The sequence below is a fragment of the Pelodiscus sinensis genome, chromosome 30 (assembly GCF_049634645.1).
Source record: "Pelodiscus sinensis isolate JC-2024 chromosome 30, ASM4963464v1, whole genome shotgun sequence".
NCBI classification, from domain to species: domain Eukaryota; kingdom Metazoa; phylum Chordata; order Testudines; family Trionychidae; genus Pelodiscus; species Pelodiscus sinensis.
Genome location: NC_134740.1, coordinates 5726237 through 5751910, shown reverse-complemented (window position 1 = coordinate 5751910; position 25674 = coordinate 5726237). Strand labels below are relative to the sequence as shown.

At 59.4% G+C, this 25674-nt stretch overlaps 1 protein-coding gene and 1 gene segment (V, D, J or C); both read left to right on the top strand.

Annotated features, from left to right (window-relative positions):
- The window catches only part of LOC142821336 (Ig heavy chain V region 3-like), a 250481-nt gene that overhangs the window by 6357 nt on the left and 218450 nt on the right, over positions 1 to 25674 (top strand).
- On the top strand, positions 3493 to 4074 carry LOC142821065 (olfactory receptor 10A7-like). The gene has a single exon (XM_075911853.1). The coding sequence runs from the start codon at positions 3493 to 3495 to the stop codon at positions 4072 to 4074; it is 582 nt and encodes a 193-aa protein (XP_075767968.1).

The window sequence follows — 25674 nt, the reverse complement described above, 5'->3', positions numbered from 1 at the left end:
TGAGGGGCCCCCTGGACTCATTGAAAGACGAGTGGGAGGGGAAGGTCTCCCCGGAGGGTGAGCCGGTCATGGAATACGTCCTGACATTCCGGGAAAGACTTGCCGAGCTCATGGGCCTGGCCAGAGAGAACCTGAGCAGGGCCCAGAGGAAGCAGAAGGTCTGGTACGACCGCAATGCACGGGCCCGCGCCTATGCTACCGGGGACCAGGTGATGGTCCTGATCCCCGTGCGGAAGAACAAGCTGCAAGCCGCCTGGGACGGCCCCTACAAGGTGGTTAAGCAGCTGAACGAGGTGAACTACGTGGTGGAGCTGACGGGCCGGACGCGCGGCCAGCGGGTGTATCATGTTAACATGATGAAGCCGTACTGGGACAGGGAGAACTTGGTGCTGGCCGTGTGTAAGCCCTGGGAGGAGCAGGGGGAGGATCCCCTGGTGGGACTGTTCCCTGGGACCGGAGAGGACTCTTCGCTGGAGTCAATTTCCCTCTCGGACCAGCTCACCCCGGCCCAGCAGGCCGAGATCGGGGAGGTGCTGCGCTCCCACCAGCAGCTGTTCTCCAACAAGCCGGGTCTCACCAACCTGGCTGTCCACCGGGTGCAGACGGGCACTCACCCCCCGGTGCACTGCTCCCCATTCAGGGTCACAGGGAAAACAGCCCAGGACCTGGAGAGAGAGGTCCAGGACATGTTGGCCCTGGGGGTGATCCAGCCGTCCTCCAGCCCCTGGGCCTCTCCCGTGGTGCTGGTTCCCAAGAAGGACGGGTCGATCCGGTTCTGCGTGGACTACCGGAAGCTCAACGCCATCACGGTGTCCGACGCCTACCCGATGCCAAGGCCCGACGAGCTCCTGGACAAGCTGGGGGGAGCTCGCTATCTCACCACCCTGGACCTAACCAAGGGCTACTGGCAGGTGCCGCTAGACCAGGAGGCCAGACTGAAATCGGCTTTCATCACGCCACTGGGGCTCTATGAGTTCCTGGTCCTACCCTTTGGCCTCAAAGGGGCGCCGGCCACCTTCCAGCGCCTGGTGGACCAGCTGCTGAGGGGAATGGAGAACTGTGCCCTAGCATACATCGATGACATCTGCGTCTTCAGCCAGTCCTGGGAGGACCACGTGGCCCAGGTCAGCCAGGTACTGGATCGGCTGAGGGAGGCTGGGCTGACCGTAAAGGCTGGGAAGTGCAAGGTTGGAATGGCCGAAGTGTCCTACCTGGGCCATAAGGTGGGGAGCGGCTGCTTGAAGCCAGAGCCGGCCAAAGTGGAGGCCATCCGGGACTGGCCTGTGCCCCAGACCAAGAAGCAGGTCCAGGCTTTCATTGGGATGGCGGGGTACTACCGGAGGTTTGTGCCCAACTTCAGCTCCATCGCTGCCCCGATCACAGAGCTGTGCAGGAAGGGGAGGCCCAACAGGGTGGTCTGGACGGAGCAGTGCCAGAGGGCTCTCTGTGCACTGAAGGGAGCCCTGGCCAAGGCTCCAGTGTTGGTAAACCCAGACTTCGACAAGCCCTTTATCGTGTTTACTGACGCCTCGGACACTGGGCTGGGGGCGGTGCTGATGCAGGCGGACGAGAAAGGGGAACGTCACCCCATCGTGTACCTGAGCAGGAAGCTGCTGCCCCGGGAGCGGAGCTACGCGACCGTAGAGAGGGAATGCCTGGCCATGGTGTGGGCCCTGCAAAAGCTGCAACCGTACCTGTTTGGCCGGCGTTTCACGGTGTTCACCGACCACTGCCCCCTGACCTGGCTACACCAGATGAAAGGGACGAACGCCAAGCTGCTGCGGTGGAGCCTGCTCCTGCAGGACTACGACATGGAAGTGATCCACGTCAAGGGGAGCGCCAACATCATCGCCGACGCGCTGTCCCGTAGCGAGGGGCCCGAACTTCCCCAGGTCACGAGCGGAGTGACCCTGCTCAGTTCGCTCTCGGAGGGGGGAGAACTGTGACGTAGTGGGGGTACTTGCTGGGATGTGGTGACCTCTGCTGTCTGGAGCAAGACCCAGCAGGGAGAACCTCACTAGGCCAAGGTAATGCCAAACTTGTTGAACCAGTGGCCAGACACCCCCCATGGAGAGGAACAAAGGAAGGTGAATGCTGCCCTGGCTGGGGGGCAGGGCTGGAAGTGAGTTAGTTGGTTGCGGGCTGTCTGTGAGGATGGAGGAGACAGCCTAGGGAGAGGAGCTGGAGTTTAGGGGCCCAGTCTCCCCCCAACTCAAGGGGGCCTGAGGCATCCTATCCCAGCTCTGTGATCAGACTACATCTGTGCTATGCTGTATCCTGGAGAGGCAATAAATTTCCTCTATTCCACCGGCTGGTGCAGTCTGTTTGTGCCATTTCGGGGTGCAGGAGACGGGGAACCCCCAACGCGCCGTCACAAGCTCCCTCTCAAATATTCCCTCCTGGACCATCTTTTAGCCACCAGGCAGTGACAGGCATGAATGTCTGGACCAGCATCTGTCACATCTGTCTGGATGTCTGTTCCCCCTGTCTGAGCCCAGTGCCCCAGGGTTTGAGTGGCTGGTGCTGGCTCTTGAGACACTACCCCCCAGGGTGCAGAGACATGCACCCTCCATTCCCCACTCAGCTGCTGTGCCAGGGCCGGCAGAGGGAGGCAATGAAGACAAGGCTGCCATATTGCAATGAATATTACTTATTGCTCCACTGACCCTGTTTCTGTCCCACAGACATACCCCATGGCAAACCAGGGGCAAGGAAACCAAACGTCTATCACAGGGATACCTACTGGGACTGGGACATCTTCCTGGCCTGCAGGTTCCTCTCTTCCTGGTCTTCCTCATGATCTACCTGGTGACCATTGTGACGTAGTGGGGGTACCTGGCTGGTTTCTATGCTGCTGGCTCTGGGGTAACCCCCACTGGCTGCCGTGGATACCACGACCCAGCAAAACAGGATGAGTCACTATGCAAACCAGTGGCCAGCCACCCCCCATGGAGAGGAACAAAGGAAGGTGGAATGCTGCCCTGGCTGGGGGGCAGGGCTGGAAGGGAGTTAGTGAGTTGGTGTCTGGGAGCATGGAGGAGACAGCCTAGGGAAGGGACTGGAGTTTAGGGGCCCAGTCTCCCCCATCTCAAGGGGGCCTGAGGCATCCTAGCCCAGCTCTGTGACCAGCTTATATCTGTGCTGTGCTGTATCCTGGAGAGGCAATAAACAACCTCTATTCCACCGGCTGGTGCAGTCTGTTTGTACCATTTTGGGGTGCAGGAGACGGGGGAACCCCATCGCGCCGTCACAACCATGACCGGGAACATCCTCGTCGTGGTGTTGGTTGTGGCCGATCGACACCTCCACACCCCCATGTACTTCTTCCTGGGCAACTTGTCCTGCTTGGAGATTTGCTACAGCTCCACCCTCCTGCCCCAGCTGCTGGCCGGGCTCTTCGCTGGGGCCAGGACAATTTCCTTCACTGGGTGTCTCACGCAATATTACTTCCTCGGTGCTCTGGTAGCCTCAGAATGCCTCCTCCTATTGGGGATGTCCTACGACCGGTATCTAGCCATATGCAACCCACTGCACTACACAGTCCGGATGAGTGGCAGGTCTTGCCTCCAGCTTGCCGGGGGATCTTGGATAGGTGGATTGCTTGCTTGTGGTATAACCATAGTGCCAATATCCCAGTTAACCTTCTGTGGCCCCAATGGTATCGACCATTTCTTTTGTGATTTTATTCCCCTTGTAAAACTCTCCTGCAATGATCCTCTGCTGATGGACACGTTGGCATTCACAGTCTCCTTGATTGTCTTACTAGTCCCCTTCATGCTCACCTTGGTGTCCTACATCTGCATCCTCAGGACCATCCTCAGAATCCGCTCTAGCACTGGGAGGCAAAAGGCCTTTTCCACCTGCTCTTCCCACCTCATTGTGGTGAGCATTTACTATGGAGCTCTCATGATTGTCTACATGTTCCCAACCACCGACCTCCTGAGCCACTTCAAGAAAGTTCTCTCTGTCTCCTACACTGTCCTGACGCCCCTGGTCAATCCACTCATCTACGCCCTGAGAAACAGGGAGGTCCAGGAGGCCCTGTGCAAAGCTTGCAGGGAATTAAGAACATAAGAACATCCACACTGGGTCAGACTAAATATCCATCTAGCCCAGTGTGACGTAGTGGGGGTACCTGGCTGGTTTCTATGCTGCTGGCTCTGGGGGAACCCCCACTGGCTGCCTTGGGTACCACGACCCAGCAAAACAGGATGAGTCACTATGCAAACCAGTGGCCAGACACCCCCCATGGAGAGGAACAAAGGAAGGTGGAATGCTGCCTTAGCTGGGGGGCAGGGCTGGAAGTGAGGGAGTTGGTTGCTGGCTGTCGGAGGGCATGGAGGAGAGCCTAGGAGAAGGGGCTGGAGTTTAGGGGCCCAGTCTCCCCCATCTCAAGGGGGCCTGAGGCATCCTAGCCCAGTTCCTGTGACCAGATTACATCTGTGCTATGCTGTATCCTGGAGAGGCAATAAACCACCCTCAATTCCACTGGCTGGGGGAGTCTGTTTGTGCCATTTCGGGGTGCAGGAGACGGGGAACCCCCAACGCGCCGTCACACTGGTGTCAGGAGTGGGATGCACTGCACCCCGTGGATGGAGCTTCCAGCGGCGAGCGACAAGGCGCAGTAGAAGCAAGAGCCCTGGAGCCAGGCGTGCTGGAGACAGAGCGAAGCGGTTCCTGGGAATCGTGGGGCGCTGCAGCACTAGACTGGTGAGTCTGCACCGAGGGGACCAGCGGGCAGATGGCCTACGCCCGACTCTTGAAGGCAGAGCTGGTGGGGCTGTGCAGAGAGAGGGGCTTGCCTGTGCGGAAAGCAACCAAGGCCCAGCTGATTACCCAGCTGGAAGAGAATGACCAGCCACGGGGCCAGGATCTTGTCCCCAGGGGAAGCAGCCAGACCCCCCCTGAGAGTGTGTCAGGCTCAGAGAGGGGGAGGAGCGCTGGAACCCACCGGAGAGATGAGACAGCGTCTCCCGGGAGGCCTGCAAGCCGTAGCCCATCTAGGGCAGGGGCCAGACCAGCGGAGCTGCGGCGGCTGGAGATCCAGCTGCGGATCAGGGAATTGGAAGTAGAGGACTGAGAGAGGGAGCGCCAAGATCGAGAGAAGGAGCGCCAAGATCGAGAGAGGCAGCGGCAGCATGAGCTGGCCATGGCAGAGCGGAGAACCGGCGGGGCACCGGCCGCGCCAAGTGCGGATGGGCCCCAGGGTCCCAGGACTGCCAGACGCTTGGAGAGGCTCGTGGTGGCCCAACTGAAGGACATGGGTGACATAGACGGGTTCCTCAGTGCCTTTGAGAGGGCCTGTGGACTGCAACGGGTCCCCCCAGCTGACTGGCTGCAGGAGCTCATCCCCGCACTGAACCAGGAGGCGGCCGGAGTGCTCAGTCAGCTGGAGGACCTACAGCCCGGGGATTACAACTGAGTCAAGGAGGCCCTGCTGCACAAGTTCGGGCTGACCCCCGAGATGTACAGGAAGAAGTTCCGGGGGGTACAGAAAGGGCCACGGGAGACCTATGTGGACCTGGCCTCCCGCCTGGCGCAATACTGCCGCAAGTGGATGTCTGGAGTCGGAGCCCAGACCGCAGAGGAGCTGCTCAAGCTGGTCATGATGGAGCAGTTCTATGAAGTGTGCCCACCCAAACTGAGGCTGTGGCTCAAGGACCGGAGACCAGAGAACCCCCAGGAGGCCGGGAGACTGGCGGATGAGTTCACAGAGAGCCGGTCCGGGTGTGAACGGGAGTCCCGGAGAGAGAGGGAACCGCGCAGAAACCGGATCTCGGCTGAGCGACGGAGGGAGTCAACTACGGGGCGAGACCAAGGAACAGGTCGTCTGCGCCCCAGAGAACCAGCCAGGTACCCCCACTACGTCACACCCAGTATCCTGTCTGCCAACAGTGGCCAGTAGCAGGTGCCCCAGAGGGAGAGTACACAAGAAGTAATCCTCACTGATCCCTCTCCTCTCACCCATTTCCAGACAAACAGAAACTAGGGGCACCATTCCTACCCATTCTGGCTAATAGCCATTCATAGACCTAACCTCCGTGGATCTATCTAGCTCTTTTTTGGACCCTATTAAAGTCCTAGCCTTCAGCATATCCTCTAGCAAGGAGTTCCAGAGGTTGGCTGTGCGCTGAATGTAGAAAAACTTCCTTTTCTTTGTTTTAATCCAGCTGCCTATTAATTTCATTTGGTGACCCCTAATTCTTATATTTTGGGAATAAGTAAATAACTTTTCCTTTTTCACTTTTTCCACACTAGTCATGATTTTATAGACCTCTGGCATATCTCCCCTTAGTCTCCTCTTTTCTAAGATGAAAAGTCCAAGTCTTTTTAATCTCTCCTCTTATGGTGTGATGGCGCGTTGGGGGTCCCCCGTCTCCTGCACCCCGAAATGGCATGAACAGACTTCACCAGCCAGTAGAATGGAGGTTGTTTATTGTTCCTCCAGCACAGTGCAGCACAGATGTACTCTGGTTACAGGAACTGGGGCTAAGAGGCCTCAGTGCCCCCCTTGAGATAGGGGAGTCCCAGCCCCCCTCCCCAGCTCCTTCTTCTCTCCTTCCAGCCAGGAACTAACTAACCCTCCTCCAGCCCTGCCCCCCAGCCAGGGCTGCATCCACCTTCCTTTGTTCCTCTCCATGGGGGGTGTCTGGCCACTGGTTCAACAAGTTTGGCATTACCTTTGCATAGTGAGGTTTTCCCTGCTGGGTCTTGCTCCAGACAGCAGGGGTCACCACAGCCCAGCAAGTACCCCCACTACGTCACATATGGGACTCACTCCAAACCCCTCCTTGGTTTTGTTGCCCTTTTCTTTACCTTTCCTAATGCCAATAAATATTTTCTGAGATGAGGTGACCACATTTGTGTGCAGTATTCAGTTAAGGGTTCCAGGATTCTGGCCCATTGGGTTGCGTAGGTGACAATGGAATAGCTGCAGCTTGGGCTGGGTTAGGGCCAGAACCAAATTTCCACTCGCCTCTGTGAGTTTCTTGCCCTGCGCTTGCAGAGTCACAGCCCTGGGAGCAATGGGAATGAAGGGACCTTTTCCAAACCCTTGCTCCGTTATATATAGGGCCAATGGCCGATGCCCCCGGGGACGTACCAAGGGGCTTCAGGGGACGTGAACTGGTGGCTGCTCGAAATGAAAAGAGCTGGGGAGACTGAGCTCAGAGAGAGACGCAGGGGTCAATCGTGCTCACTGTGCCTTGGGCCGGCTTTGCGCCGAGAGCAACCCATCAGGCTGCCTGTGACCGGCCCGAGAAGACACCGGGCTGCGGGTCAGGATTAGCAGCTCCCGGCCAGCTGCACGAGAACAGCACAGGCCTGGTGCCCGGCCTGGAATCCGACGGATGTTGGAGTCTCTGGAGGCACGTGACGCGCCATGGAACGGCCCCTGCTTGGTCTTTCCCCCCTTGGTAATAAACCTTCAGGTTCACACACCGCAGGGCTGGTCACGTGCTGCCCCTTTGTACCTGTGAGCAGCGGGGTTAAACCCTTCTCCCTGTCCCAGCCACGGCGCCGATGTGGAGCCAGAGAACGCACCGAGCCGGCAGCCTCTCCAGCCAGGGAGAAAGGGCATTTCTGGGGAGGGCTGCTCCGGGCGCTCAGCTCACACCAGCACCTGGACTCCGGGATCTCTAGGCAGAGCATCGAGTTTCAGTGCCCCCTCCCTTGGGACCCCTTGTGACGTAGTGGGGGTACCTGGCTGGTTTCTATGCTGCTGGCTCTGGGGTAACCCCCACTGGCTGTCTTGGGGACCACGACCCAGCAAAACAGGATGAGTCACTATGCAAACCAGTGGCCAGACACCCCCCATGGAGAGGAACAAAGGAAGGTGGAATGCTGCCTTGGTTGGGGGGCAGGGCTGGAAGTTAGTGAGTTGGTTGGTGGCTGTCTGTGAGGATGGATGAGACAGCCTAGGGAGAGGAGCTGGAGTTTTAGGGGCCCAGTCTCCCCCATCTCAAGGGGGCCTGAGGCATCCTAGCCCAGTTCCTGTAACCAGATTACATCTGTGCTGCGCTGTGCTGGAGGAGCAATAAACCACCCTCAATTCCACTGGCTGGTACAGTCTGTTTGTGCCATTTCGGGGTGCAGGAGACGGGGAACCCCCAACGCGCCGTCACACTGGTGTCAGGGGTGGGATGCACTGCACCCCGTGGATGAAGCTCCCAGCGGCAAGCGACAAGGCGCAGTAGAAGCAAGAGCCCTGGAGCCAGGCGTGCTGGAGACAGAGCGAAGCGGTTCCTGGGAGTCGTGGGGCGCTGCAGCACTAGACTGGTGAGTCTGCACCGAGGGGCCCAGCGGGCAGATGGCCTACGCCCGACTATTGAAGGCAGAGCTGGTGGGGCTGTGCAGAGAGAGGGGCTTGCCTGTGCGGAAAGCAACCAAGGCCCAGCTGATTACCCAGCTGGAAGATAATGACCAGCCACGGGGCCAGGATCTTGTCCCCAGGGGAAGCAGCCAGACCCCCCCTGAGAGTGTGTCAGGCTCAGAGAGGGGGAGGAGCGCTGGAACCCAACGGAGAGATGAGACAGCGTCTCCCGGGAGGCCTGCAAGCCGTAGCCCATCTAGGGCAGGGGCCAGCCCAGCGGAGCTGCGGCGGCTGGAGATCCAGCTGCGGATCAGGGAATTGGAAGTAGAGGACCGAGAGAAGGAGCGCCAAGATCGAGAGAGGCAGCGGCAGCATGAGCTGGCCATGGCAGAGCGGAGAACCGGCGGGGCACCGGCTGCGCCAAGTGCGGATGGGCCCCAGGGTCCCAGGACTGCCAGACGCTTGGAGAGGCTCATGGTGGCCCAATTGAAGGACATGGGTGACATAGACGGGTTCCTCAGTGCCTTTGAGAGGGCCTGTGGACTGCAACGGGTCCCCACAGCTGACTGGCTGCAGGAGCTCATCCCCGCACTGAACCAGGAGGCGGCCGGAGTGCTCAGTCAGCTGGAGGACCTACAGCCAGGGGATTACAACCGAGTCAAGGAGGCCCTGCTGCACAAGTTCGGGCTGACCCCCGAGATGTACAGGAAGAAGTTCCGGGGGGTACAGAAAGGGCCACGGGAGACCTATGTGGACCTGGCCTCCCGCCTGGCGCAATACTGCCGCAAGTGGGTGTCTGGAGTCGGAGCCCAGACCGCAGAGGAGCTGCTCAAGCTGGTCATGATGGAGCAGTTCTATGAAGCGTGCCCACCCAAACTGAGGCTGTGGCTCAAGGACCGGAGACCAGAGAACCCCCAGGAGGCCGGGAGACTGGCAGATGAGTTCACGGAGAGCCGGTCCGGGTGTGAACGGGAGTCCCGGAGAGAGAGGGAACCGCGCAGAGACCGGATCTCGGCTGAGCGACGGAGGGAGTCAACTACGGGGCGAGACCAAGGAACAGGTCGTCTGCGCCCCAGAGAACCAGCCAGGGCCTGGACAGAGACAGCCCAAAGCCTAACTTGCCATCGCTGTGGGCAAAAAGGCCACAAGAGGGCTCAGTGCACCAGGTCCCAGGACCGGGGACTTTCCAGGGTTAACTGGCTGGGGCGGGAGGAAGGGCAGGCTGCCCCAGAGGCAGGGGCTGGCAGGCAAACCTCAGCTCAGAGAGAGGGGAAGGATGCTCAGTGCACCTCCCCTGGGAGGTCTGATTCTCAGGAGGCGGATTTCTCCGTGTACCGGGTGGGGGCAGGACGGCCCCTGCGGAGCGAGTGCCTCATACCCCTGGAGGTGGATGGTAGGAAGGTGACGGGCTTCTGGGACACGGGGGCGGAGGTGACTCTGGCCCGATCCGACATAGTGGCCCCGGAGCGGATACTACCCCACGCGCAGCTGACCCTGAAGGGCATAGACGGGTCCCCGTTTAAGGTGCCTGTAGCCAGGGTGCATCTGAAATGGGGGGCGAAGAAAGGCCTCAAGGAAGTGGGGGTGCACCCGCACTTGCCCACCGAGGTGCTGATGGGGAATGACCTAGAGGAGTGGCCCCATGAATCCCAGCGGGCTCTAGTCACTACCCGGAGCCAGAGCCAGCGGGGGGCTGACAACGTGGGTCCAGGGAAGGACTCCTGGCAGCGTCCTCAGGGTCCCATCCCAGTGGACACGGGGTCCAGCCAGGCTGGGACTCCGGACCTAGGCAGAGGTGGGGGACAGGTCCCGATCCCTGCCTCAGCAGCTGAATTCCAGGCTGAGGTGCAGGCAGACCCCTTCTTGCAGAGGCTGCGGGACCAGGCTGGCCTCCGTGCAGCTCAGCCCCAGGGGAGAGGTGGCCAGGAGAGATTCCTGCGGGAGCGTGGGCTCCTGTTCCGTGAGTGGCTCCCCCCCAGGAAGGCGAGGGCATGGGGGGTCCAGCGGCAGCTGGTCGTCCCCCGAAAGTATCGCCTCGAGCTGCTGTATTTGGCCCACGACGTCCCCGTTGGGGGCCACCGGGGGATCCGGAGCACCCGGCTGAAGCTGCTCCAGCACTTCTATTGGCCGGGAATCTTTACAGCCGTGCAGCGGTACTGCCGGTCCTGTGACTCCTGCCAGAGGGGCGGGAAGGCCCAAGACAGGAGGAAAGCGGCTTGGGGGTCTCTACCCCAGATAGACCCTCTGGGCTGGCTGAGAGAGTTATGGGAGGGGAAGTCCTCCCTGGATGGAGCATCGGGGGTGGAAGCCGCCCTGGCTGTCCAGAGAAGGCTCGCTGGGCTCATGGCCCCAGCCCGAGAGACCCTGGCCAGAGATCAAGGCCAGTGGAAGGGTGGGTGTGACCCCCGAGGACAGGCCTGTGCCAGTCGCCCTGGAGCGGGGCAGCGAGTGGACAGAGGGAAGCCAATTCATGTGGGGCCTCGCCACGGCCGGCCCGAGTCAAGGGGAGCACCCATGTCCCCAGGGCGGGTTCCCACGCAGAGGACCCGAACTTCCCTAGGTCACGAGCGGAGTGACCCTGCTCAGTTCGCTCTCGGAGGGGGGAGAACTGTGACGTAGTGGGGGTACCTGGCTGGTTTCTATGCTGCTGGCTCTGGGGTAACCCCCACTGGCTGTCTTGGGGACCACGACCCAGCAAAACAGGATGAGTCACTATGCAAACCAGTGGCCAGACACCCCCCATGGAGAGGAACAAAGGAAGGTGGAATGCTGCCTTGGTTGGGGGGCAGGGCTGGAAGTTAGTGAGTTGGTTGGTGGCTGTCTGTGAGGATGGATGAGACAGCCTAGGGAGAGGAGCTGGAGTTTTAGGGGCCCAGTCTCCCCCATCTCAAGGGGGCCTGAGGCATCCTAGCCCAGTTCCTGTAACCAGATTACATCTGTGCTGCGCTGTGCTGGAGGAGCAATAAACCACCCTCAATTCCACTGGCTGGTACAGTCTGTTTGTGCCATTTCGGGGTGCAGGAGACGGGGAACCCCCAACGCGCCGTCACACCCCTCCCCTCGCGCCAGCTGGGCCGGAGAGCTCTAACTCTAGCACGGGGGTAGCGGAGAGCAGCACGGCCAGAGATTTCAGGCTTTGCCTGAGGCCAGCGCAGCACCAGGAGGTGCCCGTGGAGATCTGAGTTCGGATGGCAGGATGTGGAGCCCTGAACGCTGCCACGACACCTGTGGCCTGGCTGGCGTCGCTCTCTCTGGGCACCTTTCATCCGCAGGCGGCTCCCAGGCCCCCTGCCCATATTGACTCTGCCCAGCTCCTGTGTCCCGGGGACTCACTCTCCCTTCCCTTGGCTTCCTCAGCGCTCGGCCCCGCAGCGCTTCCGCCAGCCGGAGGCTGCACTTTCCAGGCCCGGTCCTGTGGATTTGAGCCTCCAAGGCTGCTTCCTAAGGCAGGGCCCCCCAGGAGAAAGGGAATTTCCTTTCCAGGCACTGACCCCATAGGCTGGTAACTGGGGTGTCACCCCGGGGTACAACCTGGATTCATTGAGATCCTGGTGCACAAGGCAAGTTAAGAGCCACTTGCCAGGACCTGGGCTGGACACCTTAGTCCTCAGATTAAGTATCTGATGATTTGTTATCTGCATTAATGAGGAACCTTAAAAAGCCCCCTACTCCTCTTCCTCACAAGAACAAGCAGGTAGGTAAAAGAAATGGGGGAGGGGCGGAATAAAACATCTAAAAATCCTTCTTTAGGGCTGTTTGGAAAGAAGATACACGCGGTTTACTGGTTAAGGCGGTAAACGCCTAAGCTATTGGGCTTTACTCGCGTGGGTTCGAATCGCACGGTGCTATTCTTCTTCCCCTTTTCATCGAGAGCCCCTGGCCAGACCCTTGGGATGTTTGTGCTGCCCCCACGTGACCCGCCCACTTTTCACAGCAGTTTCCAAACGGACGCTTCAGTGCAAATGACGGAGTAGAGATTGCTAGGCCAATGGGAGGTCATTGCGTCAAGCGGTTCCCAGTCTCCGCCCCCTCCCCCAAGTGGCCCATCTCTCACCTCCTTTGAGAGCGAGCCCCCCCCATACTCAGTGGGTCCATTTCCTTCTAGTGGTTTTGCCCCTGCAATGCAGCTTTTGCTCATACACCCGGAGCGCAGGGAGCTGCAGTAAGGGGCCTCTCCAGGTGCACGATTTTCTGCTTCCACGAGGCACAACACAATCCCCCCTCTCCTTCCATAGAGCGGTTTGTCAGGTTCTGGGGCGGAAACCACCAGCCTCTCTGCCTGCAGCTGCGCTTCCTGCCCCATTTGTCCCTCCCAGGAGAGACTCCCCCTCTGGGCACCAACTGGGCACCTCCCCTACCCATGGCAAGTGCCTGGCACATTTTGGAGGGTAAAGGGGGAAAGTATCCCCGACGGGACATCGCCCTGTCCTGGCGCTCCCCCCGTCATCCCTTACACGCCACCTGGCGAACCCGCATGCAAATCCCTGCCCCGGGAGTCACTTCTGAAATACAAACCCGTGATTCTAGGGCGCTCAGTGTCTGCCCGGACACAGCCCTGCCCGCTGCGGAGTTTCCCTCAGTGCCTGGGAACGAGAATGGAACCTCTGCTGCTTTTCCTGGCCCTGCTCGCCGCCCCCAGCTGTGAGTGTCCGTGGGGCCCGTGGGAGAATCAGGGACATACAGAGACATTCGCTGGCTAATTTGTTTCCTTTTTTCGCAGGTGTCCTCTCCCAGGTGCGGCTGGTCCAGTCCGGCCCGGGAGCGCTGAAGCCCGGAGAAACCCTCACTTTGAGCTGCTCTGTCTCGGGGGTCTCCATCTCTACTCAGCATTATCACTGGCACTGGATCCGGCAGCCCCCCGGGAAGGGGCTGGAGTGGGTGGGGTGGGTGTATCCGTATAGCGGGGCTACAGCCTACGCCGCATCTCTCCAGGGCCGAGTCACCATCACCGCAGACACCGCCAAGAACCAGTTCTCGCTGCAGCTCCGCTCGCTGACAGCTGCAGACACCGCCCTCTATTACTGCGCCACATACACAGTGACACAGCGCAACGCAGGGCCCGGGACAAAAGGGGGAAGCGGTTTCTCCATAGCCTAAGCGGGAACCGACCCTGACCGGGTTAGCGGAGCCGGATCCTAGGAACAGGCACACGCAGGGAGCTGACTCTGGACAAGATATCGACACGCCCGTTTGTAAAACACCCTCCCGGCAGGATTCTCCCGGTGTCTCTGGCTGCGCCCCGCCCTTCGGGAGCCCGGCCAGGCGCACAGACCTGAGAGCTATTTCCGGCCTTTGCAGAGTGTGCGGGCCGGGACAGAGCCATGGAGTGAAGGAACCATCGCACAGCGCCCGGGTCACAGTGCGCGGGGCGCGCCCGGGGACGGACCCCGCCTTCGCGGTACCAGGAGAGGGCAGGGCAGGGACACACGCAGGCGCCTGCGCGCGCACCCAGCCAGTCTCGTTCTCTCCACTAGGGCCCGAGGACACCGCCCGGCGGGCGCCAGGCACAGGGAGGGGAAGTCGGGCCGGGCTCAGAGGAATCCTCCAGTTGCGGTTCGCAGGGAAATCCCGGCTGGCAGGACGCGGACAGTGCGCGCGCCGGGCTCTCTGTGTGTTCAGTTCTCAAGGGCTCAGATTCACCCCGTTGCTCTAGGGCTACAGACCCAGGGGCCGCCCTGCCTCCCTGAGCCTGGGGGGACAGACACTCGGACCCTCAACCACCGCACCGGGCTGGAGTCTCTGCCCCTGGACTCTGCTGGGTTCGCACCGAACACCCCCTCGGCTGCAGCCCTGCGGCTCCTTTCAGGGCAATCGCTTCATCTCCCCCCGGTTCGGCTCCTTGCGATCGGGGCTGGCTGGCCCCAGGCCCTTCACTCCGCAGCTGCAGCCCGGCTGTCCCGGGGGAGCGGCACAGCCCAGCTGAGCCGGCTCCGAGCGCAGAGATTGTTTCTCGCTCAGCGCAGGGTCGTGGCCGGCTAATGGGCTGGGCTGGGGACACACGGTCTCCAGTTCCGCGAACACGTGACATGAGCAGCCGGAGACCAGCAGGGCCGCCCCGTTATTCCTGCGCGGGAAACCAGCCTCCTCCCCGCCAAAAAAAAACTTCCCCTGCAATTGCGTGGGAATGCCCCGCGGTGGCCCTCGCGGTCCGCCCGCGAGTGCCAGGAGCCCGCTGGGTTCAAAGGAGAGCAGAGAGACTCACCGCTGGGTCACTTTCACTTTCTGCCCCCGGTCACAGGAGCCGCCGTCGGGAGGCTAAAGATTCACAGACCCACTTAGGTCTTGTACCGGGCCCCCCTCACACTCAGTGGAAAGGCTTCCTAGGCGCCAGGGAGCGCTTCAACCCAGCCAGAATCCGGGGAGGGAAGGGGGTTTCCCGCCCAAATCCCTCCCAGCGCTGCGGGAAATCTGCCTTCCCCTGAGGCCAATGGCTCCCTGGGACATGGCCCCTCCCCCCACACTGAGCCAGGGACCGGCGCTGTCTGGCCCCTCTGAGCATAGGAGGCGGCTCCGGAGATCACTTTCCTTTCCCATCACGGGAGAGTCACCAGCCCCTCAGTTCCTGCGTGAGGAGAGACTACAGGGAGCTGCTCCCTCCTCCACGTCCGAAAATGTCAGGATGATCCCAGAACCCGGTGCCCGGCGCTGCACAGACACCGAGACCGGGACCTTCTGGGTCTCGCTGCTGCTTTTCCTTTCCCTGCTCTCCGCCCCAGTCTCAGAGTGTCATGGGGAGAAGACCCATGGACAGAGGGACTGAGATTTCCCTAACCATCAAATACCAGGGTTCAAGAGAAAACGAGCTGGAGGACAAATCCATCCATGGCCATGATCCAGGATGGGCAGAGACTATGTCTCCATCCTTCCTAAGCAGAAGCTGGGAATGGAGACAGGGAATGAGTCAGGAGGTCATTAGCTGTTCTGTTCTTTCCCTGTGGGGCACCTGGCAGGACACGGAGCTAAATGGTCCTTTGGTCTGACCCAGTGCGGCTCTTCTCATTCCCTCCGGTCATTTAGCTCATTCTGCTGCATTCCATGTTAGCTTTCGCCTTCACATCATCCCTTCGCCTGGTTCACAGAGCCCAGAGTGAGGAAATCCGAATGTTTTATGTAAAGCTGCTGCAGCTTCATTTCACTGGGAGACCCCTACTCTGACGGGAAAGAAAGAAAGAAAGAAAGAAAGAAAGAAAGAAAGAAAGAAAGAAAGAAAGAAAGAAAGAAAGAAAGAAAGAAAAGGGCCGGAGCCCGCAGCGGTCGCTGGTCGCTTGTTCATTTCCCCGCCCTGTGACCCAGCCACGCGGCCGCAGCGGAGCAGAAGCGCTAAGACTCCTGCGCTCCCCGCCCCTTTCCTAGGGCGGTACCGGGGTGTCGGACTTTATGCAAATCTCCCCGCCTGGGCCCGGGTTAAATCGCAGCTCCTGGGTTCCCCGGGACCCGCCTGCCCAGGGGCTGCAGCGAGTTTCAGTTTTTCCTCCTTCTCGTTGCTCCGTTTCCCAGGATGGGCCCCGCGGTGTCGCTGCTGCTGTTACTCGCCCTCTCGCCCTGTGAGTCGGGAGGGGAAACCCGGGGGATGATCAAAGCCCCAGGGAGCGAGCTGAGGATCTAACTGTAACGGTTCGTGTCTTTCAGGTGTCCGGTCCCAAATCCAGCTGGTCCAGTCCGGGCCGGGCGCTGTGAAGCCCGGAGAGACCCTCACCCTGAGCTGCGCCGTGTCTGGTTACACCATTTCTTCTGGCTACAACTGGGCCTGGAATCGGCAGGCTCTTGGGAAAGGTTTAGAATACATGGGGCGTATATCTGGACCCAGCGGGAGCACCAACTACGCCCCGGCTTTTCAGAGCCGGATCAGCATCGCCAGAGACACCGCCAAGAACCAGTTCTCGCTGCAGCTCCGCTCGCTGACAGCTGCGGACACCGCCACCTACTACTGCGCCAGAGACACAGTGACACGGAGCGCAGCAGGGCCCGTACAAAAAGGAGAAGCGGTTTCTTTAGAGCCATTCAGGGCATTTAACGGCTCATTGCCCTCTACGACCAAGAGAGGCAGGCACAGAGAAGGGGGAGAGTCTCTAGGAATCCAGCTTTCATAAAGAGCACACGACTCACGGATATCGCAGACCAGGAGTAAAACCCGTGTCACTCTATTGCACCGCAAGGTGTGAACAGGGCAACCACTGACAAACCCTCAACTCTCCCCCTGCTCACCAGTCATAGAATCATAGAACCCCAGGGCTGGCAGAGACCTCAGGAGGTCTCGAGTCCATCCCCCTTCCCAAAGCAGGACCAACCCAACTGAATCATCCCAGCCACTAGCCTTTAAAACCTCTGGGGATGGAGATTCCACCCCCTCCCTAGGTAACCCATTCCAGTGCTTCCCCACCCACTTAGGAAATATTTTTCCCTAATATCCAACACAGACCTCCTCCACTGTTACTTGAGACCATTGCTCCTTCTACTGCCATGTATCACCACTGAGAGCAGCCTCTCTCCATCCTCTTTGGAACCTCCCTTCAGACAGTTAAAGGCTGCTCTCAAATCCCCCCTCACTCTTCTCTTCTGCAGACTAAATAAGCCCAATTCCCTCAGCCTCTCCTCATAGGTCATGTGCTCCAGCCCCTCATCATTTTGGTTGCCCTCCGCTGGACCCTCTCTAACACATCCACATCTTTTCTGTACTGGGGGGAGGGGGGAGGGCAAAACTGGACACAATACTCCAGATGTGGTCTCACCAGTGCTGAATAAAGGGGAATAATCACTTCTCTAGATCTGTTGGCAATGCTCCTCCTAATGCGCCCTAATATGCCACTAGCCTTCTTGGCTATAAGGGCACCTTGTTGACTTATCTCCAGCTTCTCATGCACTGTAATCCCCAGGGCCTTTTCTATCGAACTGCTGCTTAGCCAGTTGGTCCCCAGCCTATAACAATGCTTGGGATTGTACCCTCCCAAGGGCAGGACTCTGCACTTGTCCTTGTTGAACCTCATCAGATTTCTTTTGGCCCAATCTTCTAATCTGTGTAGGTCACTCTGGACCCTCTCCTTGCCCTCCAGCGTATCTACCTCTCCCCCTAGCTTAGTGTCATCTGCAAAATTGCTGAGGGTGTGACATATTGGGGGGTACCTTGCTGGTTGCTATGCTGGGCAGTGGGCTGTGGGTGACCTCCACTGGCTGCTGTCTGTAGCACGGCTCAGCAGGGCAGGGGATGAGTCATTATGCAAAGGGCGCTCCAAATCTGTCTGACAAGCTATCTCCCAGGGAGTGGAACAATGGAAAGAAGGGGGGTGGAGCCCTGGCTGGGGGCAGGGCTGGAAGAGTGAGTTAGTTTCTGTCTGGGAGCATGGAGGAGACAGCCTAGGAAAAGGGTCTGGGATTTAGGGGCCCAGGCTCCCCCATCTCTAGGGGGGCTGAGGCATCCTAGGCCTGCCCTGTAACCAGATTACATCTGTGCTGTATCCTGGAGAAGCAATAAACTCCCTCTATTCTATTGGCTGGTGGAGTCTGTTCGTGCCATTACCAGGGTGCAGGAGACGGGACAACCCCAACACACCGTTACAGAGGGTAAAATCCATCCCCTCATCCAGGTTATTAATAAAGATGTTGAACAAAACCGGCCCTAGAACCGATTCTTGCGTCACCTCACTGGAAACCAGCCGTCAACCTCAGATAAGCGATTGAACACTACCCCTTGTTGTGTCGACAGTCTAGCCAGCTTTCTATCCACCTTACAGTCCATGTATCCAGTCCATATTTCCTTAACTTGCTGGCTAGAATATTGTGGGAGACCGTATCAAAAGCTTCCTCTCATCAGCCACTGCTTTCCTCCAGTTCGCCTACCAGTCACACCTCAGGGCGCTTCCGTACCTCGCTGGAGCCGCTGGGGCTGCCCATTTGCCCAGGGGCCGGGGCAGAGCGATGTTCATTTCTGGACAGTCCCGGACCACTAGGAACTGCCAGGTGAGTGAGAGCAACACGCGAGGAGGCGCCCCGTGCTGCAGGGAGACCCGCGGGGTGAGACTGCGCCCGGGCTAGAACAGAGTAGAATAGAATCGAGCGGGGAAACCCCAGAGGGGAAGGGAACGCGCCAGCACCCTCCTTACACCCCGGGCTGCCCAGCCTGGGCAGAGGAAATGACGCAGATTGTCACGTGGCCTTGCAGAGGTACCAGCCCCTTTCCCCCCAGCAGCCAGTGTCCGAGCGTCCCGGGGTCAATGGGTGGGAACCAGAAGTTGCTGTGACCGGGGATGTGACACTAGGACCCGCCCTCTCCAGACGAGCAGGGGACGCTGCCCGGGGCCCCTGCTCTCTGGCCCGGCCCTGAAGGGCTGGGAGCTGCAAACCAACCACTGAAACACTATAGACACAGCGCATGAGTCGCTTTCTGCCCGCGCCGGGGTCACAGTGCGAGTGTAAACGGGAAACGGAGCGTGTATGTGGAGACAAACGCGAATCACGGTCGGGAATCCACCGTCGCCTCCCCCCGGCAGAGCGAGCCCCCGAGGCGCTGCGCCCCGCGCACCCATCCCAGGGAAGCTTCTCAGCAAAACCTGAACTCTGCCCTCAGCCCGCCCCCGACTCCGCAGCTGCTCCCCTCTGCTCCCGCCGGCGGGTCCCAGAGCTGCCCCAGAGCACCAGCCCGGCTCCCCAAAGGCACCTCCCACGCGTCACGGGTCAGTTCGGTCCAGCCAGATACGGCCAGGAAGGAAAAGGGGCTTCGGGCCCAAATCGCTCCGCTCACGCCAGGAAATCTGCCCTCCCCAGCGGGGTCCAGCCCAATTGCTCCTGGGACACCGCCCTTCCCCGGCCACTGACCCACTGGCCGGCGCTGCCTGGCTCCTCTGCACATGGGAGAGGCCCGAGGGATCAATTTCCTCCCCCGCCCCAACTGAGAGTCACGAGTTCCTCAGTCCCTGTGAGGAAACAGTCAGTGCAGGGAGCTGCTCGCTCCACCAGGGGTCCGAAAGTGTCAGGAGCGTCCCAGCGCCCCTTGCCTGGCGCTGCACAGACACCCAGGCCGAGGCAGTCTGAGTCCTGCACCCCGAGCCCTGGGGAGAGTCACTCAGATCCCCGGCAGGAGCAGCGCGTGTCTCTGATAAGCAGCGGGGTATGCAAATGAGGGAGGCGGCGTCCTGTATAAATCTTCCCCTCGCTCTGCCCAGGCCGCACCTGCAGGGACAATCCGCAGCCCCTGGGTCTGGGCAGTGACCAGCCAATCCAGCATCAGGGACAATGGCATTTTTACTCCTTGCAATGTTGGCGGTAACGGCGTTGGAAGGTATTTTCTTCTTTAGAATAACGGCAGAGGTGGGAGCATATTACATCCCCCTTGTGTTGATAGCAATATTTATATCCTGTCTGTGTTCCCAGGGGCCCGGTCCCAGGCGTTGGTGGAGTCCGGAGGGGATGTGAAGAAGCCCGGAGACTCTCTTCGCCTCTCCTGCAAAGCCTCCGGCTTCACCTTCAGCAGCTACGATATGAACTGGGTCCGGCAGGCTCCCGGGAAGGGGCTGGAGTGGGTCGCTTATATCAGCTACAATGGGGGTACTATCTACTATCTTGATGCCGTGAAAGGCCGATTCACCATCTCCCGGGACAACTCCAACAACCTGCTGCACCTGCAAATGACCGGCCTGAAGCCCGAGGACACCGCCCGCTATTACTGTGCGAGAGACACAGTGAGGAGAAGCCGGTCTGAGCCCAGACACAAACCTCCCCCTGCAGTGAGCAGCGAAACCGTTTGGCGCTGGGGGCGCCCAAGCTCCGTGCATGGAAATGAAACCGAGTTCAGAGAGAGGCTGGGACCAGCAAACCCCTTTCACTGTCGTTCTCAGCCCTCCGCCTTGAGGGGTGGCAGCTCCCGGGACAGGGCTGCAGTGTCTGGGATATCAGGGCGGCTTCACCCGGCACAGAGAGAACAGCTCCTCCTTCCAGAGCCGGGTCACCGTCTCCGCTTCCCCCTCACAAGAACCAGGTCTCCCTGCAGCTCCGCTCGCTGACAGCTGCGGGCACCGCCCCCTATTGCTGCTCCGGGAGAGACACAGAGCGCAGCGGGGACCCTGCCAAAAAGGGGAGGAGGATTCTCACTGGATTCTCCGGCCTCTCTCAGCCTCTAATTTACATGTCCAGGGAGAGCGAAGCAGACGCCGCGTTTTTACTACGTGGGAGTGAAGGGGCAGCGCGCGGTTTCTGTTTCCACCTCCCGCCCCCCAACAGGCTCCTGGGGTCGGTGCTAGACACTCTTGGAACCTGGACACGGGACCTTCTGTGACTGGAACCTCTGCCCTGGGCCTGGAGCCCCGCGACCCCCGGGCAGCGTCACCTCCCGCTGCGGGCTGGGCCCCGCGCAGACACGGACCCGGTCCCGAACAGATCCCAGTCAGCGACAGCTGGAGAGATGGGTCAGGGCTGGGATTTCCGAGCAGATCCACCAATCAAGGCGCCCCGCACCCATGTGGCGATCCACACCCAGCTCCTTAGCTGGGATGAGGGGGGCCCGAGGCCCACAACCCACAAGGCGAAATTCTTTGCACAAGGATAAACACCGCAGCTACGGAGCCGCCTCACGTGACTCTCTCCAGGGCTGGCCCCGAGGAGGGTTGTGGGACCTAGAGGCAGAGACCAGCGGAGCGGGTTGGAAAAGGGGCCACTGGGGCGGAGCAGGTAAAGGTGGGATCTTGCCTGAGGGCTCCTGTCCGGGGCTGTTCATTCTAGTTTAGCATCACTAGGGGTGACCGGTCTCGTCTGAAGCTAGGGCGGCCCGGCCTTTCTCACACTGGTTCCCACCCCGAATCGAACTCCCCCGCTTGCCCGCCATGGACTGGCTAGTTTTCGGCAGTAACTCGGACCCTGCATTGCGCTTCATGGCCGAGGCGACCCGGACAGAGTTTGTGCCTGAGACAGGAATTCTCAAAGAAGCCCAGTGAAGCGGGGGCCCGAATCCGCTCCGCAGCCTCGCTGCTCCCGGGTACGTTGGCTCGGTCCCAGCCCCTGCCTGTGGGGCGAATGCGGCCTGAGAGCGGGAGACCGGTGACCGCAAACCACTGACCCCGTAGGCCCGGAGAGCCGCATCCTCTTCGTCCTCAGTGATACTTGGTCCCGCTCTGGATGCAGAGTCCTGGATTTGATGAACCCTCCAGGTCCCTTCTAGTTCTAGAATTCCATGAGTCTATATTTTAGTTGAAGCGATAGGAATGGGAATAAGCGGAGACTCTGTCCATGGTGCTGAATTGGGAACGGGCTATTTGCATCTGTATGAGCCAGAATGTGAAAGGGGTTTAGGCACTTCAGTAAGCAAATAGGCACCTACTGAACTCTTGAAAATCACCTATGCACCTAATTCCTATGGGTTCCAATAGGAGTTGGGCACCAAGTGAAAAACCCCGACTATCTCGCTTCCTCTTTAGACATCAGAATACCTTTAAGAATCTGACCCTGAATTCTTAAGAGCACCATTATCATGCAACCTATTAGTCTACACTGCCAATTGAGTGACAAAGTATTTGTTATTCACCGGGGCTTAACTACCACCCCCTTCAACAGTAATTGTGAATGCAACGTTTGGTGGTCTCATTAAACCTATACACGTAGAATCTTATTCAGAAAGCTGTCCTCAGCCCGAGTGCCTTATTATGGCACTATGTTACACAGGCTATGAAACTGGATTTGTTTTGTCATGAAATTTTAGGCCTACTAAATTAAATTACAAGGATTCGTCCCCATCCCTTAATCTATATATAATGCCAGCCCCTAGGCTGATCTTCCCAACTCACTGCAGAGTAATACAGCTACAGCTGGGTGAACTTTTGGGCTGAATTGATATCGGAGAAGAATGCAGCTGGTGTAAATCTAATATGGTGCGAACGAGGAGTAGGTTGTCAGTGAATGCGCCTGGTGCTCTCCGCCTCAGTGGTACAGACGGACTTACAGGGAGACAGGAACCTAAGGAGCTCCTGGTAAGTGCCTCGTGTGGTCCAGCGTTGCCTCCGATCCTGTTCTCTATTGTTCTTCTCCAAATATATAACCTCTTCTGCCAGCCTCAGCACAGCCCGCCCTGGGGACCTGGCCGGGGCTGCGGGAACCTGCGATGTGCAACGGAGGCGCAAAGGGCCTCATTAGAGGTCCAAGTTCTTCCAGAAAGTGTCCGAGACTCACGGAGTGTCAGGCTCTCCTGCAACATGGTGGCTGGCGAGGGGAGGGGAATTCGGGCGCTGCTTTTCAAAGCCAGGGGAAAGTTCTGCCGCTTGGCAGCGTTTGGTGGTTTCCTTTGTCTTCCGCAGTAGCCTATTTCGGGTAGTTGCTGGGACCCGCCTTCTGTGGGGAGAACTAGGTTAGCGAGTCAGACGGGCCGATGATGCTGGGAATGGAAGGCTAGCGAGAGAGAGAGAGCCTTTCTCAGGTTCGAAGGAGGGTTCAGAGTGAGCTCAAAAGTAAGTTTCTTTCGCTCACAGAAGGTGACCCAATCAATATAAGACATTACCTCACCCGCCTTGTGTGTGTGGGACTGACATAGCCACAGCAGCACTAAAAACAGAGGGAGGGAGGGAGAGATAGGCAGGGAGGCGGGGCTGTGGGGATAGATAGATAGGATATGTATGCAGATGGATAGTAAGACAGACAGACAGACCTGGATCCCCTCGCCCTTGGCCCCCCGGGAACCCTAAATCTACCGCAAATCACCGCATTGATGCACCTTTCGGCTCAGACAGCAGCTCAGCCCGACAGGGGGCAGCCCCTGGACTGCGAGACGTGACCCGCCTCAGCCACCTGCAGCTCACGGGAGGGTCTGGGCCGCCTCGCGTGGGCAGGGGCCTCCCAGCTCCCCCTTTAAGCGCCGCTTGTCAGTTCTAAGCGTTGGCCACACGGTGCAAGACCGAACCGTGAGATCCCCAGGGCTGGGCCCCGTGCGCCGCGGGACACAGACTCGCACCCAGGCCCGTGTGGAGCCCGGAGGCCGTAGACAGAGCGAAGCATTTCAGCTCGCGAGAGGCTACTCGGGTCCCGGGGGCAGGGAACAAGGTGCCACCAGGGCAATGGCGGGAGCGGGGTCGGTGACACGTGCCCAGAGGATCCCACCTGGCGATCCGCTCCCGTGCCACAGAGCCGGGTGTCCCTGTTCCGCTGCCCTTAGTGCAGGGCTGGCTCTAAGCACCAGGAAAGCCCCCAGTCCCACTCCGCTCAGGCCTCTGTCAAAAAAGAGGGGCGGCCAAAAGTTTTTTTGCTTGGGTTGGCAAAAAACCTAGAGCCGGCCCTGGGCTGAGGGCTTCGACTGGGGGTGCACGCTTTACACTGAAGTTGTCATGATGGTTTTAGGGCTCCAGGCAGAAGCCAAGGGGCTTGCAGTGCGGGAGGGTCCTGAGGGTTGGGATAGGGAGGGTGTTCGGGGTGAGCGGTGCTTCTTGGGACAGCTCTTTGGGTCCCAGCCAATGGGAGTGGGGGTGGAGCCTGGAAGTGAGGGCAGAGACTGGACAGAGCTTCCCCTGGCGCTCAGGTGATGCGACTTCAGCCCCATAACCGGCGGGGGGGGGGGTAGCCCCCCCATCCTTCCACTCTGAGCGGGAAGTAAGATGCAGTTTGGGCGGTGCAGGGACAATCCCGGAAACTGTCTTCAAAACCCCCAAGACCCTCCTTACTATGGCAACAGAGTCACCTAACAGTCCACCTAGCTGCCTACTTGTGCCTCCAATCCATAATCAGCAATCAATAAACAAATCTCCTGCCCCCGGTGTCTTACAGAGGACAAAGGGAGCGAAATGGTTCCCATGTCACCAAAGGGAAAGAGCCACATGGGGGCAGCAAAGTGTCACGTGTGAGTCCACCGCTCGAATAAAGGGTTAAAATCCCAATTTATTCAGGTCACCATCAAAACCGGGGTGTCAGGCACGGGACTGGAGCGGAGATCCTGGTGCCAGTTCGAGGTTATACCCCTGCTCCACCCCCCCCCCCCAAAGTGACCCACCTCCAGCGAATGCAATGAAAGTGCTTGGAGTCCATTTAAAGCGTCACAAACCCTCCTGCCAGCGTGTGGTTATGAGGGGGAAAGAGCAGCGGCCCAAAACCCTCCCGAAACTGAGCCCCTTGCCCTTGGGAATATCAGGCTGAGATCTTCTAACATCTTTAGGAGATGTGGGCCCCAAGACCCCCCCTTACTATGGCAACAGAGACACCTAACCGTCCACCTAGCTGCCTACCTGCGCCTCCAATCCATAATCAGCAATCAATAACCAATGAGCAGACGTCAATAATCAATAACGGTTGAGTTTGGGAGCATCAGGCATAACAGTTTGGGGGTTTGGAACAGGGAAGGGTGCGGAATAACTGGAGTCCCAGGGCCCAAAATTCGATTTCTTCGGCGCCTGCTTTGTTTACACGAATGACTGGACCCCAGAAATTAATGAGACAGACAGGAGCGGGGTGAGAGTTTAATTCACTGTGGGGTTTTGTGTTTTCCGCCTTTGCAGCAACAGAGCAAAGTGTGTGAGTGTGTGTGTGTGAGAGAGAGAGAGAGAGAGACTGTCCGTCCAGGAGGGGCACAGAGACGCGAGGGGCCTTTAGATCAGCTGCTTCTAGTCCCTCCCCGGGGCGCTCCCTCCTTATGCAAATCCCCGCTCCGAGCTCTGGGTTGAAGTAGCGGCTCCCGGGGCGCCCACAGCCGCAGTGTCCTCAGGCGCTGAGCTGCCCTTCGCGAGCCCTTCGCTGTCCCCTCCTCGCGCACCATGAACTCCCCGCTCCTCCCGCTGCTCCTCCTGACCCTGGCCCCAGGTGAGTCTCGGCGAGAGGCAGCGCAGGTTGAGGCGGACGGGACAGGTGAGTTTGAGTCTGACCGATCCCTGCTTTTCCCAGGTGCCCGGTCCCAGCTCCAGCTCCAGGAGTCCGGCCCGGGCGCGGTGAAGCCCGGAGAGACCCTCACACTCACCTGCTCTGTCACCGGGGGCACCGTCACCGGCAGCTACTACTGGCACTGGATACGGCAGGCCCCGGGCCAGGGGCTGGAGTGGATGGGATTATGGAGTGATTCCACAAGGTACAACCCGTCCCTGCAAGGCCGCATCGCCATCACCGTGGATTCTTCCAGCACCAAGTATTATCTGCGGCTCAGCTCGCTGACAGCTGCAGACACCGCCACGTATTTCTGTGCCAGACACAGTGACACGGAGCGAAGCAGGGACCGGCACAAAAAGGGGAAGCGGATTCTGAGCAGGGCAGTGAAGCCAGAGCAGCGGGGAGAGCTGAGCCCAGAGCCCCTCCCCTCCCCACACGGACGCTGACAGGGCTGGGGCCCCTCCATCAGGGAGCAGCGCGAGCCCACCCTCCTCCCGGAGCAACTCCAACATTTAAGAAAACGGCGGTGGAGAGCTACAGCTCAACAT

What these genes read in the sequence shown, in the direction of transcription:
- LOC142821065 (XM_075911853.1), top strand. Translation starts at nt 3,493, where the DNA reads ATGTCCTACGACCGGTATCTAGCCATATGCAACCCACTGCACTACACA.